We start from the raw sequence: 20,999 nt of genomic DNA on the forward strand, positions 1-20,999 counted from the left end.
TTTAATTAACAATTCTAATTTTATCTAATTAAACAATAAAATAAATTTATAAAAATAACAAATAAATTTTAAAAAAAAACTTATAGATTAACAATCCGTATGCTTCTTACGGATTACTAATCCGTAAGTTATACAAAACAGATTATCAATTCGAAAATTTTATATAACATACGAATTATCAATCCAAAAGTATTATGCGAAAAAAATCAAATCAAGAACTTACCTCCACCATTAATGGTCAAACCAACATCTGCCACAACCACCACTTGCAGGCAAACCACCGAAAACAATGCACCTCAACCAAAGTGGACACAAGAACAAATGAAAAACTCTCACGGAATACCTATCACGAGAACGAAGGTGAAGGAAAAAAAACAAGGTCGCATGAAGGAGGAAAGCACTGAACAACAACTTATAACAGAGGGGTATAATAGTGATTTTAAAAAATTGCTGGGTGTACCAGCAATTCTGCCCAAAGCAAGTCCCATTTAAATGGCCGAGCATCAAAAGGAAAAAGAAAAGGCTTTTACTTTCCTGCATCCCTCTTTGCTTCTTGCACCTCAAAAAGATCCATCCACTTTATTATTCTGCTGGCTTCTGTTCTCAGTAACAACTAGAATCAATATATGTTACAGGTACAATTTTTTCTTTCTTTACTTAAATTCTCTAGACATTTCTAGTGCATTTGTTTAGTGTTTGATGAAAGGCCTATTTCTGAAAGCATAGGGAGAGATAGCCAGGGATTATGGATCATTATGCTTGACGAGTTACCACTTTACATCCAATTAAAAACATTTTTCATTCTGTTAATAAAGATGAAGATCAAGTAGGCACTTCCAGCAGGCAACTTTGTCCTTTTTAAAAGCAAAGTTCAGAGCCTGAGTGAGGAAGTATCTGATAACATTAGCAGTATTGCCTCTCCAAAGAGAAATCACACCAGAAGGAATCAAGAGAAACAACTCATAACATGCATTATATTATTTCTTTTTCAGCCGGTAACAATATCCAATCTCTCCAAATAGAAAACAAAAGTTCGTATATAATCTTTTGACATTCTTGAAAATTTCCAAGAGTAAACAAAGCATGCAATGCAACCTTCAAACACAAAAGAGTTTCTAAGACAGGTTCCTAACATTGTTAATGAACAAACATCAATGTTAACTATCGTTGTACTTTTGAACAAACAGTTAATCATATGTCATTAATGCTTCTTCTTTTGGCTTTATCGCCCAATGCCTGACGAAGGAAATACTTTTGGGCATGACTAGCAACTTGAAGTGGGGTTCTTGTTTCAATGATTCTTGAAATGTTTTTCCAATCTCCGCTTCCATGTTTCTCAAGCCCAAGCAGAAACAACCTGTGTTCTTGGCTCCATCGCTTGCACCTATTGGACTTGGACGACATGCCCTTCTGTGGCAGCGAGTGATTGATTTGGGAGCCTGGCAACTCGACCTCCGCTGGTGACATGAGAGCAACCTGGTTAGCTGTGCTGTGAAGCAACCTGGTTTGCCAATGATCATAATTCATGAAATTGGGATGAGAGTAACCTATAAGAAAAAGGTGCCTTGTAAGATTCTGGTGTCATATTAATTGTCCGTCGAAGAACATACTAAGCAAAACTACTTATGTGAGTGATATAAGCGCTTCAGTCCAGTTTTAGTTTTTCATAACTTAAATTGAATTTGTCTTTTATGTAGGTAGTATAATCCAACTTTTGGAACAGTAACTATAAGACACTCTGGCTCTCAGTAACATTTAAAGTCTAATAAGTCTAATAACAATGGCTAACAACAAGAAGTTTCTATATCAAATAGGAAATTAAAATAAAAATCATGTTTTCTTTTGCCTCTTAGAAATGCATCCAAATTACTCAGTTTGAGGCTCCTGAACTTCCACTATTTTGTAAAACTTTTATTGCATAAACAATTTCAGGAGATAAAAATAAAAGTAATACTAATTTTCTTAAGAACCAAACAACACAAGTAAAATACATTATATAATGTGCTTAAAATAGGCTCAATAAGCATTGTGTGATGTAGAATCGTAAATTGACAACCAAAAGCAATGCAGTTTGTCCTCAAACCATAACATTGCATTACTAATCAAAACGAAGCCACATCACTCCTGTAGTAGAAGAACCCTGATGGACTTCCATTGGGAAGCAGTGCTAACCTCACAGGACTAGCAGCACCTTCTTCAACTGTTAAGATGCCGGTGTTGGCAGTTATATCTGTCTTGACGTAGCCAGGGCAAACACTATTGATGCAGAATGAAGGGTATTTCTTTGCAAGGATTCTAGTATAGGCATTCATAGCAGCTTTAGAGACAATATAGGCACTCAGATACTTAGGCCAGCCTTTACTTTCCAATGAACCTTCTTTGAAATCTCTGAGAAACTTGTTCAATATTTCATCCACTATCTCTGCAGTAAGGTTATCAACATCATTGAAGACTCCTCTGGCCCATGATCCTTTTGGCAAACTCTGAATTTGACATGATTAAGCAATAAAACTCATGCAACCAGGCTTATTTTGAAAATATGCAAGAAATGAAACTGAAAATTTTGCTTCAACATCATATTGAATGATAATTAGAGCTGTTATTAACAATCATGAGTTCAGATTAGCGGAGATCCATTTCTTGTAACCAGGCTTATTTCCAACTACCATAAATAAGATTTCTTTAAGTATATTACAATGACTACTTCTTAGCTAGTTGTAGAAAAAAGGCAAAAAATACATATATGTGCATCTATGCCTATTATAATTTATAGAGCCTTTAAGGAGAGATGATTGGAGATGTTACCATTTCTGTTTAAAGTCAAGGTTACATTGCATATCATATGGAATAGCTATTTATCAACTATTCAGAACAGATGAATCTGGATTTAACTAGTATTTAAAGTCGATAATAGTAAGAACTCACTCCCTTCACTCTTCTCCATCTGAGTTTATAATAATAATAATAATTTATTGGCGTCAGAAGTAATAGCCTACCTCTAACTGTCCCAGAGAGGATGAGACATTCACAATTCTTGGCGAATCAGATAATTGGAGGAGGGGCATAAGGGATTCTGTAGTTTTTTTAGCGCCATAGTAATTTATTTGCAAGCATTCTTCGGCTAACTCATATGTATGAGTTACTCCCTTTGTCCCATCATATTCTGGTTTAGCCTGAAAAATAATGACAACTCAATACTCAATCACATAACTTTTTCAAAAAACAACGTCCCCTGCCTCAAAATAAAAGAATCATAACCTTCCAGATTTCTCATATACTATAACATAGCAAAAGAAGAGCCAATTCCAAAATTCTTAACAGTTATAAGATAAGCATGATAAGAAAGGTTGACATATAAACATTGATAAAATGCTTTCACACAATCCAGAATTTGAGTTAGGTTTAACTCAATGGCAAAAGATAGTTCTACTTTCGTTATATCTATAGTCAATGTGAGACCTCAACAATCAACATAAAGTTTTAGTAATCCAATTTCAGTGCATTATAGAGGACCATGCTCATTATGAGAGTTCACATCTAGCTTTTCCCATAACCCAAAAAAGAGTGTGGGAGCATGGATGCTGCAACTTTCCACTTGTATTAACTAGATTTCGGAACACAACCAAGATACTTACCCCACGATTCTTGATGACTGTAGTGATTAAATCAGTGTCATCAATTACAACTCCACTAATCCCTGCATTGTTAATCTGCATTGAACAAATTTTCTTAATGAAATATGCAAACATCAAAATGAGAGGTCATGAGATTCCCTTCAAAGCAATCAAGAAAATTTATCATAATTCAATAACTAGATATGAAAGAAATCTGTCATATTGATTAAATCGCAACTGGAGCTTACTTAATACAAAATATTAACAGAATACAAGAAGCATAGTCATCACATAGTGAAGACGGTTTAAGCCAATTAATGAAAAGTAAGAAAATAAAAAGTCTAAAACATTCTTAACATGCAGAATTGCATTTGAGGTAAATAAAATTCTGAACCTCGTTATAACCCTTAGTGACCCTTTTATATTAGAAGTATCATTAAAAGCAATTTTTAATTCACTATAACAGCACTGAACAATTCCTATCCAATGAAAAAACCTTTTCCAGCATCAGAAGAGTAACTAGCAGAGAATGTTAAAGCTTCCAAGCAATGAAACATGACGAATCTTCCTATCTTGTGAACATTCAATACTAAGAAAATAAAAATTTTCCATTTCTTAAACATGGAATGGCGAAGGAACAAACGTATTGTGGACATTCAGCAAGAGGAATAACTATGATAAGTCCAAGAAATATTCAAACTTTAATAACAATGGCTAACAAGAAGAAGTATGCATGCAGACTCACACAACTAACATATTCTAAGGATGAATAACAGCAACAGAAAGATGAGGACACTAACATGCAATGCAAACTAAGACAAGAGCAAAAATGGATATTCAGAATTCTTACAAATGGGTTTGGGCCTAACTTAACCCTACAAAATTGGATTGAAAGATGAGGGTTGTCTCCCCACTTATATACTTTATTTTGACCATATCACTAGTCAGAGTAAGATCTCCAACACACCCCCTTGTGCCCAGGGCTACCTACCACATCTAAGGTGGGCTAGGGGTGACCGCAATTAAGGTGACTTTCCAACAAGAATCATACAAACAGAGCATGTGTTTCTCATTTCTGTAGTTCATCATGTTAAGGAGTGCCTTCTTTCATTTTTTTTAACAGAAGCTCAAACATGCAGACTTATAGAATTGTTGTGACAAACTTTAATTTAAAACCAATAAAACATAAAAGGAGAGGAGTATCAAAGTTGCGTGTTACCAGAATATCAAGTTTCCCAAATTTAGATTTGATAAAATCTGCCAGAGAAGCTACACTTGTTGCATCAGCCACATCCACTTGATGAAACAGTACAAGGTGAGATAGACCTGAGTCCTTGACTGTTTCCAGTGCTTTGAGACCCCTTTCTTCATTTCTTGCTGTGAGAACCACCTTGATTCCAGCTGAAGCTAATTGTCTAACTATCTCTAATCCAATTCCTTTGTTTGCACCTGTCACAACTGCATACCTGACAAACTCAATCCCACAAAGGTTAAAGGGATTCAGAAAATGTAAGATTTAAGTTCAATAGTTTGAAAACCAAACACAAAAAAGAAAAAAGAAGCAGCAACAATGCCAATGTGCTATACCTTTCTGTAGCTTCTCCCATCTTCAGTTTCAACTTTCAAGGTAGCTATTGCAAACCTGTTGTGGTTGTCAATCTCATACTTTTCAGAGTAAATACTATAAATAAGACAAAAGTTGACGATAATTCCCGATCGGGCTGCAACTCTTTTAATATTAAATATGAAAAAACATATGCTGCATTTTCTTGTGTTCTATTTAAAAATTTTGTTGTATTATTTTATAGAGATGGAAATGTGTTCATACTTTGAAGTTTGATCCATTTGGATTTGTCAGCATGAATTTTAAATTTTTTAATTTGGTCGTTTAACAACACAAATTTTCAATTACTTAATTTCTTGCAGTGAGCATCACCTTGATTCCAGCTGAAGCTAACTGTTTAACTGCATTGCATACCCAACAAACTCAATTCCCATCTTCAGTTTCAAGCCTGAATTGTGATGTGCACCTTATTGCAAACCTGTTTTGGTTTTCATCTATGTACACATCTTTTACTAGAAAATATGGATAAGACAAATGTTTTCTATGCATGTGAGAAAAACAATACCAAGCCGGGATACAATGTTTCGCATTTTATGATGTATATCTTTTAATGTTAAATATGAAGAAGACAAATCTTGCATTTGGATATATCATACTCAAAAATTTATTTTACTATTTTATATAGGTCAAAACGTGTTCATACTCCTGTACTTTGATCTATTTGGAATTAGTCAACATGAATTTCAAAATTTTAGTTTAATTTGGTTCTTGAACTATTTTCAATTACTTTCTAGCATTCTCATACTTGTGGTTTTTTTTTTCTAAAAAAAATAATTTTTTATTCTTAATAAACAAATAAAAAGAAATTATACTTAAAACAAATAAAAAAATCAGAATACAGAAACAGAGGACATAGTCTTCTCAATATATATTGAAGCAGAAATAAAACTGTAATCTTTGTTGAAAGAATTTCATAAATATTATAATTTTTATTGTACATTCTCCTACGTAAATAAGGCATATCACTATAAGGCTAATGCATTGGAAAATAAAAAATGGAGGAGAGAAGAAGAGAGATAAAGAGAAGCATTAAAAGATGAAAAATGTTCCAAGATCGCGAAGGATGATAAATCATTTTTCTTATAAATTTTTTTTAAAAAAATCTCTTTAAAATAGTCTGCAAAATTATATAAAGAACTAGGTAAAATAGAGTCTGTCAAGAGAACATTACGACTAGAGATGAGACAAAAATTGTTATAAATTTAATACAATCGCAAATAATTATTATTAAAAGAAAATAATTAGGAAAATCTTTTGTTTTGATAAAATAGGTCTTTGAGACCAATATTTCCTTGGTTCAGATAGAAATGCGCTCGAAGTCTTTAAGTCTTATGTTGAAATTTTATGAATAAAAAATAATAAGAGTGGATATTCTATTAAAGGTAGAAATTAGATAAATATGATTTATTGAAGATTATTCATCAATAAAATAGATAAATATTTCAGACCAATCTCACTCCATCTTTAATACACCTGCTGAAAATTTGTTACCAATATTTAATTATATAAATATTAAAAATTAAAATATTTATTTAATTCTTTTTATTAGTAACATAATTATGAAAAGGAAATTTTTATTTTTTAAAATAAAAAGATACTTGTGAAAAGCTTATTATTTACTTTTATTTAAAAGTAATTTTGTATGGATTTTCTTAAAATCGATATAAATAATCCCTACTCCTATGTATCTTTAAGTATAATGAGAAATTCAATGTCAAGTAATCACTTAAATAACTCAATGTCACGTAATTAGTTTTTGCTTGATTTTTTTCTTGTCATAAGAGATGAATGTTTGATGAGACTACTTGATTCTGGAATCAAAGTATCCAAACAAGATTAATATTTTTTGTTTTGCTAGAATGACAACTAGCCAATGGAGTCATAAACTTTGAAAAAAAAAATTGAGTAATGTTTTCACTTTTAAAAAATGTTTTTACTTTTTAATGAAATGTTTAAATATTGGTTTTAATTTTACTCTCTAATAAATTTGATTGTCTTAAAAGACTTAAAGAATATATTTATTGAAATGAAGAGAGAAAGAGAGACAATAAGAATATTTTAGTAAAATTATCACTTAATAAATACTACTACTAATTATTTTGGAATACTTACTATTTTAATGTGTAAAAAAAATTAAAAATCAATTATTCTGAAGACGAAGGTAATATAGGTACTTTGTATTTGAGACTATAAATGTGTGGAAGATGACACAGAAGAAACAAAATAATGTTAACAAGATTAGAAGCAAGTAAATTAAAGATAAAGATGTAGCAAGAACAAGAACCATACCTTCTCAAGACCTTTCACAACACCGTCTCTACCTTTCCCATTTAGAGCTAGCTGCTCCTCTGTACCTTCTTTTCTTTTTAAAACACATGGCAAACCAGACTTTTTGTGTACAAGAACGTGTATCATCATTAGCACACTAACAAAAAAAAACATACAGGATAATATGTATGATGCATACGGATTTTAAAAAAAATTAAAAAACAAAATATGTTTTACGAATTAATTTAAAATTAATGACTCATACAAGACTCAAACCTGTATACTTAAAATTAATGGCATGTGATTTTTATTAAATATATAAGTTCGAGTTCTATATGGACTATTAATTTTAAATTAATCTATAAAATATATTTTTAAAAAAAATTTAAAAAAATCCATATGAGTCCATACAAATTGCGAATCTATAATGCTCTTACACAGATTGACAATCCATAACACTATTACAAATTCGCAATTCGTATGAGCTTTGTGGAAGGGACAAACATTAGAATTATCCAAAATCAGTTGGGTGGCAAGAAAAAAACTGGATGCATGAAGAAAAAGCCGAAAGAACAAGGTAAGACGGTCCAATTCTGCTGGGATGTGAATCTCCACTCCTATTTTGTTTTTATTCATAAAATCTGCCTTTTATTTAAAGGAATGTCACCATATAACACATGAATCAAATGGGCTGGTTTTTCAACCTAATATTTCAAGTTCAAGTTATGGATATACAATTATATTAAATATTTGGATAAAATTTAATCATTCATAATGGTTATATTTAACTCGAGCAATAATACTTTTGTTTTATACCATAAAAAAGGAAAGTCTCATACTTTTAAATTAGTTAGGAAAAAATTGAAATGTTATATTGACTTAATAAATTTTTAGTAGTTTAATATGTTTTTAGTCTCTCAAATATAAAGATCTTTCTATTTTAGGCTCCCAAATCCAAAGTTCCTTTTTTAGCTCTCTTAATTCAAAAAATATATGAGTTATAATTTATTCATTTTATTGGACAAAATTTCTATAAATTTGATTCACAAGAATTGAGTAATTAATTTTTTAATAGAAATGAAAGTTAAATATTTAGGTTTCTAATTAGTTGTTAGCCTATTCCATGTTAATTTAGTAGTTTGATCCTGAAATTTCTTTATTTATGTATATTCAGAATATGAGTGTGTGACTTATTTTAATTGATCCTATTGAAAGTACAAATCATAAAATGGATTTGCATGTCATCTTGATGAAGATGATTTTATCCTGTTAGATATTTATTTTAGTGTATGGAGCATGGAATATAGAAAATGAATTCTAAATATATTAAAATTATGATTCATACTAAATAGACCTCGCAACCGACCTTAACCCTTAATATTTTGAGATCATATCTAGTATTCAGAGTTTACTTCAATCTAGTATCGCTCTTGTAGTTTGCACCGAAACAATATTTTATCCCTAGATGTCTAGTTAATTGTTACGCCTCAACCCATTTTAGGAAGAACTAGGTTCCTCTGGGTTCTAGTAGAACTGAATCCAACCATGTAGAATATGAAGATACTTACGACATGTATTGTAATTCTGGAAGCTGTTTATGTCAAACAAATTAAAGTTGCAAAGATATCCATGTACTATGACTTTAAGTAACTCAAAAAAGATAAAATAAATTTTGGAATCATGTACTATGACTTTATGAGTAACCTTTGTTAAAATCAAATATCACAGCCTATGTCAAACAAATCAAAGTGTGTGACAATAAAATAGCTAGTTTATAGGAAATTAGTTATTGGCTAATGTGTATATAGTTCATAATCCATATATATGATCGATGATCAAGCTGTCAATACATACTCATTTTCTCCCAATTATCTGTCTTTTGTAAGTCATAGGCCACATTAGCTTGCTCTCCCTATTTTCTGATAAGGTTACTTTCCCATTTATGAAAGATAATAAATAGATAACATTAGAATTTTTTGTTTGGATCATGATATGGTGCAAAGTATCCATAGGCAATTTATTTTAGAAAATTTAATTGATCATTTTCAGTCTCCTCTCAATTACATTAATAATACATTAGTAGATAAAATTAGAACTTGACAATAAAGAGTTTAAATAAGCTTTTTCCTCTCATTTTATATGACTTCTAAGTGATGATACAAGATGAGATGTCATGTGCTGATTTTGTTTGAAAAAAGAAAGGATTTTTTTTTTTTATTTCAGATAAAAAGAAAGGAATGAATAATAATGGAAAGAAACTGATAAGAGAATGAAATTATTTGATTAAAAATTGATCGTTGACAACTCAAGCAAAAATATTGTCATCACAAAAGCAAAAGCAATACCGATCTATTGATGTCTCAACGTAATATAGTCTATGCTTCAGAACTGATATATTATATATATAAGAAGAGGACTCTAAAATGAATGATAATAGGTGTTTTATAATAAAACATACACAACAAATTTATATAAATAAAAGAAAAAGATAGCAAGAGATGAGAGAAAAATGTTTTTAAGGTTATTGTTTTGAAAATAGTAGAAATGAAAAATGTATACATGTGTGGCCCAATTAATAAATCAAATAATGATATTGGGATGGAGATGCTCTCAAAAGCACCTATTACCTTACCTGATCTCTCCATCCCAATACTTTTATTTGTTTCTTATTTGAATCCCACCAAAAAACTCACATCACTCATTTCTATATTTTTTTAAAACAAAAATTAACATGGCCCACTTTTAAATTTCAGCACCGGTTCTTAAAAAGAACCTAAGTTTGGAACCAATGTCGCAAATCAACGATACTGAAGTGAAATCGATACTGTATTCATCAAATACCGTGTAAATACCACCGATATTGATGGTCTGAGGTGCTTGTTTTGAGAATTGTAAACATGAATAATGTATACATGTGTGATTCAATTAAGAAACCAAATAATGGTATTGAGATGGAGATGCTCTTATCCTAGTGTTGGTGGTCCCTTTTTAAAACAAAATTTGCATTTCAAATAAACTAAAGATCAAAACAAACAGACACGGGAGATAAGGTCTTCTCCTTCTGTAAAGGGCATGCAACTTGCTGCTCTTTCTCTGCTGTGATCAGTGTGAAGATAATCCAAAGAAATTTCAACGTTTTAAATAAAAGGGTAAGAGTTGAAACTCATAGTCTCACCGGTATAAAAAAATGCTAGTTGGTATAAACAAGGAAACCACCCACGTAGCGATCATGCTTATCAAATTCTCGAATTAACTCGTTAACTGAATTTACGAGTCTACTTGTCCTCTACGAATTAACTCTTGAATAAACTATTTTTTTAATAGACTCTAGGTAAACTCTAAGTAAACTCGGTAGATTTTCGAGTTTATTACTGATTCAACAAATTAAAAAAATTAGACTAAAATGTAAGTTATTTTTATTGTTTTCTCTCTGTATAACATTCAATATATCTTTATTTAGTGTGTTATTCTCAAATATAAAATTATTATTACCTTTAATAATATCAAACATTTGTTCTCTAATAACATCAAACCCCCTACCACTACTATAAACTCTATAAGTTGTTATTATCTAATAGTGATGAATTATTACTAGACTTGGTTAATTAAATATTTTGAACTTTATGATTTATTATTTTACTTTATTATATTGTTAAAATGTTTAATTAATATGTTATTTATAGATATTTTGTTATTATTTTTATACGAAATAAATTCTTACGAGTCTACGAGTTAAATTACGAGTCGGATCTATAAAACTCTCACTGGTCTATGTAAACTCTCGAGTTTGATAACCTTAGTAGCAATCACAAACATTACACACAACTATTATCAAATGTCTCCAGTATAATATATGCCGAACTTTAAAAAGTCAAATTTCAATACTATTTTTTAGTGTACAACAACAAACTTAAGATCCCATATAAATTACTTAAACTCGTCAACACTAGACTGACCTTAATAGATTCAAAACTAATACAATAATTCCCGGCCAAAATGAAAGGAGACATATATTTCCCTTTTTTTTGTTTGCCATCCGATACTCAGCGTTGCTAGTAATAAGCATGAATTAAGAACATTGGATTAGACACCATAGATAAAAATAAAAATAAAAGGCTTGGCTGCAGCAATTTGAGATGTGAATTTCACAGGTCCCCCAAAAAATTGAACATATAGTCAGAATATCATTTTTCATGAACGAGAGGAGAATACACAGGATACCACATATTGCTTCGCACATACTCCACAGTCTCATCCTGCAACATTAACCACCAGTTAGCAATTCTCGTTAATTTTGCAATATTCAGAGATGCCAATACATTATAGACTAGGAGCATTCACTTAATGGCAGATTCTCCAGTAGACAGTAGTTTAAATATATCATAAAGATGTATGATCTGAAATTTTTCCATACTTTCGACATATGGGAAAGTTCTTTGGGCCCCACATCACCATTTCCTTCTGCCAGTTCTTCTTCAACTGCTGCTCGAAGCACAGCAGCCCCAACCTCTGCCGTAACATCTCGTATGCTGCAGCATCCAAAGTCATATTAATAAGAGAGGACAATAATATCAGTTATTGAGAATTTTTTAGCTTCTAAAAAAACAACCAAATCAACAAGACCATTCTTTTTCACATTGAAAAAAAGAGTATTCATCCTTTTAACCATATTAGAAGCTTTTACATTTAGGAAATGAGTGAGAACACCTTTGACGATAATAACATTCACAAAATCACAGTTTTAGGTTCATTAAATTTTGCAATTTCATTTGTTTGGATCGGTACAAATGGCAACCGGAAAAGCAAAACCAAGAGAAAATGAAAAGCAAAAGATATCAAGAGAAAAAAGGAAATATTACCTATCAACGGATGGATATAAAATTCCTTTTAAGATATCTTCCTCGGCCATGTATGAAGCAAGGCTGTAATGATCTATATATGTTAGTAATTTACTTGAAAACAAGCATCTAGTGAGAGTGGTGACATCTCATCAGAATTGGGAAAATTGAGAATGAAGATGCAATTTAATCAAATGAAATTAGTAATATAATTTCCATCATATAACTTAAAGAAATGCACCGAAGATAAATAGTACTACTTGAAAACCTATTGCAAGTGCATGTGACTACCAACTAGTGCACATGTTTTCTGGACAAGAAAATAAACACATAGGGCCTATATAGAATGGATTTCAAAAGAAGGAAATGTAGAGAACAGCAAAGATGTTGTGCAACACATGAGACAGGGACAAACAGTTCGATGATTACAGCAGCCCAGTGAATTCAATTATGCTTGGACTCTATAAATGTCAGAAGACATCTTGCCAAACTTCCATTAATGCTAGTTCCAATGGCTTTTGGTTAATAAAAAAGAAACAATTTTCCAAATTAACATCATACCATTCAGCAGCTGCCTGCAACATTCCATCTGTTATAAGGTGAGCACCTGACAGAAGGGTTCCCAAACCAATTCTGGAATGAAAAAGTTAAACTAGAAGTTAGTAAGTTACACTAATAATTCAATTGACAGGTATAATTCAGAAGAATATACAAGCCAAGGAGATAAACCCTACCCTGGGAAGAGGTACATGTTGTTTGCTTGATTTACATGACCCACAATTCCATTACCTGCACAAAATTTAAATCAATAGATTCTTCAAAACCTGAGGAAAATAGAATTATAGAAGATACTTCAAAACCAAAGAAAGTGGTAATAGTTACCAAGATCTACGTTTTCGAAAGGGCTTCCACTTGCAAACACCATATTTTCCCCAGCATGCTTAAAAGCATCAATAGCAGTGCACTCAGCTGTCCCCATATACATATAAAAAAGAAAAAAGAAAAATAGTCAATGAAAAAACATAAACATTATCAAGAAATTATGAGTGCTTGATGAGCCTTGTACAAACAAACCATTCATGGTGGGGTTAGACATGGCAAAGATAGCAGGTTTTGTTGAAACAGATTCTCTCATTGCCTTAAGCACCTGAGTTGAACCTCAACCATTAAAATTAAGAAATTCAATTGCAGAAAAGTTCATACTACCAAAGCTTTCAAAGATGTCTATTGCATTTATTTATTTATTGAACATAATTCATTGAGGGATGTGACATGATAGAATTTATATAGAAGGTAATTACCTCCTCATTGAAAATACCACCAACGCCAGACAAACCAAGGAGCACATGTGGCCTAATCTTCTTAACCTAAAGAACAATAGGTTTAAGAATTAAAGGATGGCTATAAAAGTATGCATAATCTTTAAAATTAGCTTCAAGTAAAGTGAGTTTAGTCCTTTTATATCAAAGTAATTCTTTTCAATGTCATAAAGTAGATCATTGAGCCAAACAAATTTTCCTTGATGAATCCTGTAACATTTACCACTTCAATTATACTAGCACCCTCAGTAAGCCCTTCTATGTCTCTTGGATTTTTAGCAAATGGAGCTGCAGCTGGGTCTAGATTGTTCCTCTCTGTTGTAACTAGACCCTGCATAAAAAGATGGCATTGTTATCAAACTTAATCTAAGAATTTAATGAAATAAACTGCACACCCTACACACAAATATGAAATAGCCACATCAAAAAATTATTTACTGCACACTAACAATTATTTCTTCTTTCATGCCAACAACATTAAATGCAAAGACAAATCAAGACAAAGAATATGATGAAAAAATTTAAAATGGTGTTTAGATTACACAAAATTCATTCAAAATCATAATTGAAAAGGACCTTTTATTATGGATATAAAAGTCAACACAATTATGTAACTAGAAGGACTGACAATGCAAGTAAAGGTCATCAAAGCATACATCTTTATCAATCAAATAGAATTGGCTTTTGGCAGCTAATTCACTGCACCCAGATATCTTTGCAACTGCTTGGATGGCCATTTTTAGAACCCCAAGTCCTGCACTGTAATCAAGGCAAGAAAAACTTGAGGCAGAAAGTAGCTATAATGCAGAGTGTAATAGAACATCAACAAAAGTAATGGACACCCAATATTATATTCATCATAAATGCATAACCAGTTTTGCAAGTGAAGTACCTCCCAGCTCCAACCACAACTATCTTTTGGTTCACAAAATCAGTCAATGGCCGGCCTTGGGCTCTTACAGTTCCCAATAGTCCAGCAAGTGCAACACCTGCAGTGCCCTATAGGACATGAAGTAAAATTGAACTTTCAGACTTTCAGTAGTTACTTCAATAATGCAGTGTGTTAGATAACACATTCAACATTTTCTACATTAACAATATTTAATCTCACATTCTCACCTGTATATCATCATTAAACATGCAAAACTTTTTCTGATATCTTTTCAGGGTTTCAAAAGCCCACTTCATTTGAAAATCCTCAAACTGATAACATTAACACAACAATCTAGTTACAAAATTGATAAAATCTAAAAAGAACATTGAGAGTCAGTAATATGTGCTAGAAAAAATAGAAACCAATGCATATCAATGGGAAAAGGTGAAAAAATAAACAACCATACCTGCACAATAGCCTTGGGCCATCGAGCATGAACAGCTTCCATGAATTCATCTATAATTGATAGATACTCTTCACCTTCCAACCTTGGTTGTCGAAGTCCTAAATCTGCCACATTAAAATGTGAAAAAACTCAAAAAAGCCAATTCCTTCTGGTATCAACTAAAAAAAATTAGCATGCTAGCTTTTGGTATGATCTTTGCATTTGAGGAAAAAAATTACAAATCAAGGAAAAAATAATCAAGAATACTTTAAGAAATCAATCAAAAGATTCTATATACTTGAGTTATTCAAATATACAGAGGTAGCCAAGGTGAGATGAGAAGATATGTGCAAGGTGAAAAGCAAGGTGGGCTCTAAAGCTTCTATTGTAGTAATAGTAGCTAAGAAGGGAAATAAGGTGATGATTGATGAATCTGAATCTTTCATTCTCGTTTGGAAATTTTGAAGCCTTGATACCTATGATCTAAAACCATATTCTAGTGCAGTTTATTAATCCTGGTCTTAGATATGGAAACTTAATAGGCATTCCTGATTCTAATTTTTTTTTTAAAAGTATTTGGTCCTCCCATCATGAAATTTCTGGCTCCATAGTCCATCCTTGTTCCCAAATAAATTAATGAGACAAATAAAACTATAAATAAGAAAACAAAAAGATTTAAAAGAACAGAGTTTTACTCACAAAGGCGATCTTCAAGTAACTTTTGATTGTTGGTACCAACATCCAGCATAACTGGAAGTATCTGCCAGTTGGAAAAACAACACACTGTGAGTTAACAAGAGAGCCTTTATCAAGTTAGTAGTCAAACAAAAGAAATCTAATCAACACATTATTCCATATTAATGATTTTAATGAAGCCAGAACATCATGAACAAATTGTCAAGTAATTTATAGAAGTCACATGTAACTACACAAGATAAAATAACAAGCATTAATGAAATTGTATCTATCCTAGCATAAGTAATAACCAATAATCCTGTCCTCTGCTTCCCAAGCCTAGGCCACCAACAAAAGATCTGTAAGTAACTCCCAACAGATGTATGCCAGCAAACAATGAGACAATAACAGCCAGAGATTGGGATGAAAAAATAGTTACTATTGGGGAAAATCCAAGGCCCAAATTGACTAAAGATAAGGCCAAGATAAAATATATAAGTAGAGGACAATCTTCACCCTATGAACTAGCTTTTGGGGTTATGTTAGGCCCAAACCCACATTCTAAGATGACATCAAAATCTATCCTAGATCCATTATAGGAAGGACCATTCACTATATTATCCATGCATCAAGTCGAAAAGTATTGGACGCGAGGGGGTGTATTAGAAAAAATCCAAATCTCACGTCGACTAGAGATAAGGTTAAGATAGAATATATAAGTAGGGGACAATCTTCACCCTATGAACTAGCTTTTGGGATTAAGTTAGGCCGAAACTCACATTCTAAGAGTTACACAGAGATAAAAAGAAGCATACTCTTTGTGGGTTGATACCAGCAGCAGCAACATACACATCAAGTTTTCCTATGGGGATTCCAATTCCCTGAACTCCAAGGTCACCTAAGCCAAGAATTCGACTTCCATCTGTTAAGACAATCATGTCTACCTGCAACAGAAGAATAAGATGATAGCCAAACATAATGAATGAACAATTGCAAGCCTATTTTGTCACTTAATGAACCAAAACATACCAAAGTCATGGAATTTTAATAAGATAACAAAGATAAAACAAAATAATAATAAACTCAGAGCTTATAAGCTTAAATGCTACATAAAGTAGCGTTTTAAAAAAAAATTCTACTAACTAATGAAATAAACTCCTTTACCAAACAATTCTATTTTAGTCAAACAAGCTTTAAGAGCAAATAAGCTGTAAGCTTATTTGCCTGTCAAACACACTCATGGTAATTGGTAACCACAATCAGAGATACAAGATCAAAGTCATCAGAAAAAATCTATACAAACTTTAAACAGTATCAAATTTTATAATAAAAGAGTCTCCGGCTCATTGAAAGAGTAAATACCCCAACCTTCCCTAAATTTTCGTGATGGTTCGCAAACCTCACCTCATGTTAGAACCCACACTAACCTTCCTAAAGAGAAAATATTTGTGTAAAATTCAAAAGAAATTAATTTATGTTGTAGAAAGTAAAATCAAAATCATCAATGACACAAACTAAAATAAAACAATTTTGGATAAATTATCTGAATTCATACAAATTCTAATAACCATATTGCAGTCTATAACTAATGGTTCCTTTCACAGGATTACAAATTTTGACATATAACATATTGAGAGTTATTTTATATTAAGCTACAATAGAAGAGAATATCACAAATCCAAGTTCCAAGCCAACTGAATATCTGTTTATTTATCAATCAAGGAGTGGAAATTTACTAAATTCAGCATTAGAATTAGAGAATTCAAATAATTTCTTCGATAGTTCAAATTGAATATAACTGTAAGAATTAGAAGGGGAGAATATATGAAAAATGAATATTTCCAATTTCAATAATGAACAGAAAGAAAATGAGACTGAATTTCCAAAACTAATGCAATACCTCGTGAGCTGGCCAGTTATAGATCATTGACATCATCTCTCCTTTATCTTTGGCACTAAAATACATTCCACGTGGACGCCTAAATAACCCTGAATAATTTTGACACACTAATCCAACTGTAGGAGTATATATTATTGGAGCAAACTCTTTAATATTATCAATAAGAACCTGAAAAAAAAAATATAACGACATAAGAATCATATAACAGATAACAGAAATTTGATCATATTCTTATATTAACAAGAAAATTTAGCTCAAAAACACAAAAAAGCAAACTTCATCGTCTAACTCACTCTGTAGTACAAAGTCTCATTCCTATCATGCAGTCTATTTAAGATCCTCCATTTTGCCAAGGAAACAACTTTATCTGGTTGCCCCTGAGTATTATTCTCCAAAGATCGGAATGAATTCACTGGAAAAAAAAAAGATATAGCAATTAAATATTATTTAGAATAAAATCACAAAGAGTAAAAAGCCTGAACTCAAACACACAACACTAGCAAACTAGACAATTGCCTAGTTTGGATAAACTTCTCCATAAGTACTTATTTCATTTTTCCTGCTTATTTTCTTCTCCCATGAGTGCTTATGAAGAAATTTATCAAAACAGTTTCAATATAGCGTTCAGAAGATAAGCAAAATGACTACTACTACTGAAGTACCCCAATCAATAAATATCAGAAAAAGTAGTCCTCAAACTTACTAAAGCGATCATATTGCTGCTCAAAGGATATAACACGAGGAGGTAAGAGGCCCCGAAGCCCCAACCTATCCCTTTCAGTCAAAGGAAACCCTGTATCCTGCATTCCAATAATTTAAAAACAAGCAAAAAAAAAAGAAATAGAATCAGAGGATCAGTTTCCAGAGGAAGACCACGAAGAAAAGTTTGAAGACCAATTTTTTCGTCAAGCATTCAATCAAGCTTTAATCACATGCCATGGAAAATATCAGTGACAGCAAATAGAATTAGCTTCTACTATTACGTTTCCTCTTTTTAGTTTTAGTTTTCTTTTTCTTTTTCTTCCTTTTTTTGCTTAAACGAAAAGCAAAAAGAATTAACTTCTATTTTCACATAATCATGATAAGATCATTAATCAACACTCTAATCATCAACAAAATTTTGGCTTTCAAGCACCAGTAAATAAAGTGTTAGAAGCTGTGTAGTTTCTGCCAAGATAAGATAAAACACTATCAGAAAACAGAAAGCGAAGTTAAAAAGTTTTGTGATGAGAGAAACCTTGTTGAACCAGGGGTCATGGAGTATGTCGGCACCGCGCTTGTGAACAATGCACGGACCAGGAATCGCGGCGGAGAACCGCCGCGATCGGGCGAGGTTGGAGGCGGCGGCATATCGCACGAGTTTCCACATCCTCTTTGAGGAAAATTCAACACCACTGTCACTGTCTTTGTGTATGTGTGTGTGCGCGCGTTATTACTTCTTACCACTACTAAGTTGAGCTTCTTAATTTTCTGGAGAAAAATCAACTATTGCTATGCAATGCTAGTGTCGTTTTCTTAGGTGGAACCACATTTTTCCCGAGAAAATTAAAAATTCTGAAAAGCGGTAATAATTCTTAAAGTCGAGGCACCAAGAGTCTCATTTATAGTGTTATCAGTTGAATGTCTCCAATCTGTCCGGACAGAAATTTTAGATATTTGTAGGATTAAAATAATTGTGATTTTATAATGTTAGAAATTAAAACTATTATTGTTTGATCACTTTAAAGACTAAATTAACCTTATAGTACTTTTAAAGATTACCTTAATGTTGATATAGATAAGTTTAGTTGAATTGAATCTTAGAGACTTAAAAAATATTTATTAATGAGATATTTATATTGACAATAAAAAAAATGAACTCATATTTTTATAAAATATGAATTTGTTTTTTTTTATCAATTAAGTTTAATTTAATAGTAAGATTACTTTAATGCGGACACTATGTTTTGATGTGGGGGTTGAAGGTCAATTTTGGAATGAAGCGGTCACCATGGGGCATGGTCATCTCATACCTACCATGAAATGGAAAGGTTGATAGTGTGATTTAATTTACTAAATTCTCCTTCTCTTCTTTAATTCTTTTATCAATAAATTTGATTGGTCAAATTGAGTATTGATCGTGTCTTGGATTCAGTTAATCTTGTTTAATTCAAGTTTTTTCTTTCTTTTTTTACTTTAAAAACGAAGAAGCCATCGTTGAACTTTTTTTCCTTTAAAAAATCAAACATTAGCCAATGTTGCCAACAAAGACTACCATTGCCGTGTAATAGTTCCCTAAAAGTTATACTTGTTCATTCCACTATGTTACTATGTCGACCTCTTTCTCTTTTCAATTTGCAGTTAAATTATGTGCACAGTGACTTTCAGGTTCCTTCTTGATATTCTTTCTCTCGTCTTGTGGCCAAAAGCAATGTTGTGCTCCACTTTTTCACCTTGTAATATTTCCTTTTTGTCAACTTTCTATAGATAGTGCATTGTTTAATTTGCAAGCGATGAAGTTAAGAATATGCCATTTCCACATTAAATGGCCCACAACAAACCTTTCTCTTGAACTTGTTAGTTGCCACCCAAAACCACATACAAATCCTCCGAATAAAACGTTAAACAATACCACTAAAAAATAATTGTTATCGGAATACATTCGACATATAACTTGTTTATGTGCCGGTCAAAATTCGGTCGCAGAATAACCCCCTTTTTTTATTTGCATAATTAAGAGAATTATAAGGCATAGAATAGAACATTCTGCCTGAAATCAAAGAATTTGATTCCATATCAGGGCAATGGATGGAGATCGCTTGATCCTTCAAAAAGTTGGAACCAAATTTGTAAATTTCATTCTCTTAGGACTTTTTGTTCATTCAATTAGTGGGCATCAATTATTCAGTAATTAATAGACTGGCAACACCACGTAAGTCTTTTTCTTGTGTAGCAAAATACAAATATACAATCTGCACGCCTAATGAAAATTTTAGTTATACATTAAAAAAGGGACCAGCCTGTTAACCCTATTTTATATTTGGGTCCCTCCTTAACTCCTATTTTCAAATTATGAAAAGGCTTCTTCAAATTAATTTGCATGACTTATATCCACAGCCAAACTGAGTATACAATGATAAAATTATAAATTTAGTCCCCCTAATTATTGTCATTTCGATTTTGGACTCCTTCTAAATTTATTCATGAATTTAGTCCTTCGTTTATGTTTAATTTCATAAATTTAATCCTCAAATTCAAATTTAAACGTTGACGATTACAAAGATTGTTACGGTTACGTGTTATATTCTCGTTAGACCATAAACAGGTGCAGCATTTTAACCAAGTGTGGAATGCTTGAGCTGAGAAATCTACTGCTGTAAGTATGAGCTAAACACCAGCCATGAAAAGAATCCAAGATGGTAACATAGGAACTGAGCAACATTAAGACAACGCAATAGTTTCA

The 20,999-nt window shown here is 31.8% G+C and overlaps 2 protein-coding genes across 3 annotated transcripts; both read right to left on the reverse strand.

Moving 5' to 3' along the window:
- Positions 1-1,384: 1,384 nt before the first annotated feature.
- On the reverse strand, positions 1,385-5,671 carry LOC114418474 ((+)-neomenthol dehydrogenase-like). 2 transcript variants are annotated; one of them, XM_028383836.1, is made up of 6 exons: positions 5,202-5,352; positions 4,834-5,080; positions 3,636-3,710; positions 2,997-3,173; positions 2,173-2,483; positions 1,385-1,547 (listed from the first exon to the last, which is right to left on the reverse strand). In XM_028383836.1, exons 1-6 carry the CDS (start codon positions 5,219-5,221, stop codon positions 1,517-1,519), a joined length of 861 nt encoding a protein of 286 aa, XP_028239637.1. In that variant the 5' UTR covers positions 5,222-5,352; the 3' UTR covers positions 1,385-1,516. The 2 variants fall into 2 exon arrangements, with proteins under 2 accessions (XP_028239637.1, XP_028239636.1); XM_028383835.1 differs by lacking the exon at positions 1,385-1,547 and adding an exon at positions 5,551-5,671 and having other exon boundaries at positions 1,927-2,483; positions 5,202-5,256.
- Positions 5,672-11,334: 5,663 nt separating this feature from the next.
- On the reverse strand, positions 11,335-19,179 carry LOC114418473 (NAD-dependent malic enzyme 59 kDa isoform, mitochondrial-like). Its single transcript, XM_028383834.1, has 19 exons — positions 18,795-19,179; positions 18,261-18,357; positions 17,851-17,969; positions 17,558-17,725; positions 16,473-16,601; positions 15,682-15,742; positions 15,004-15,107; positions 14,783-14,866; positions 14,556-14,662; positions 14,320-14,422; positions 13,887-13,994; positions 13,646-13,711; positions 13,419-13,491; positions 13,227-13,313; positions 13,079-13,133; positions 12,906-12,977; positions 12,366-12,428; positions 11,921-12,035; positions 11,335-11,762 (listed from the first exon to the last, which is right to left on the reverse strand). The coding sequence occupies exons 1-19, from the start codon at positions 18,924-18,926 to the stop codon at positions 11,691-11,693; spliced, it is 1,815 nt and encodes a 604-aa protein (XP_028239635.1). The 5' UTR covers positions 18,927-19,179; the 3' UTR covers positions 11,335-11,690.
- Positions 19,180-20,999: the final 1,820 nt, after the last annotated feature.

Source organism: Glycine soja, chromosome 7, assembly GCF_004193775.1.
Source record: "Glycine soja cultivar W05 chromosome 7, ASM419377v2, whole genome shotgun sequence".
Lineage (NCBI taxonomy): Eukaryota > Viridiplantae > Streptophyta > Magnoliopsida > Fabales > Fabaceae > Glycine > Glycine soja.

Bases quoted from the DNA above. Each gene is read 5' to 3' on its own strand.
- LOC114418474 (XM_028383835.1), bottom strand. From the start codon at position 5,221: ATGGGAGAAGCTACAGAAAG. The intron at 3,711-4,833 runs GTAACACGCAAC...TGTTCAATGCAG, and splicing joins TTGGGAAACTTGATATTCTG to ATTAACAATGCAGGGATTAG. The intron at 2,484-2,996 runs GTAGGCTATTAC...TGTCAAATTCAG, and splicing joins CCTCTCTGGGACAGTTAGAG to AGTTTGCCAAAAGGATCATG.
- LOC114418473 (XM_028383834.1), bottom strand. From the start codon at position 18,926: ATGTGGAAACTCGTGCGATATGCCGCCGCCTCCAACCTCGCCCGATCG. The intron at 13,995-14,319 runs GTATGCTTTGAT...CTTTTTATGCAG, and splicing joins TCTATTTGATTGATAAAGAT to GGTCTAGTTACAACAGAGAG. The intron at 12,429-12,905 runs GTATGATGTTAA...AGATCATTACAG, and splicing joins TTGCAGGCAGCTGCTGAATG to CCTTGCTTCATACATGGCCG.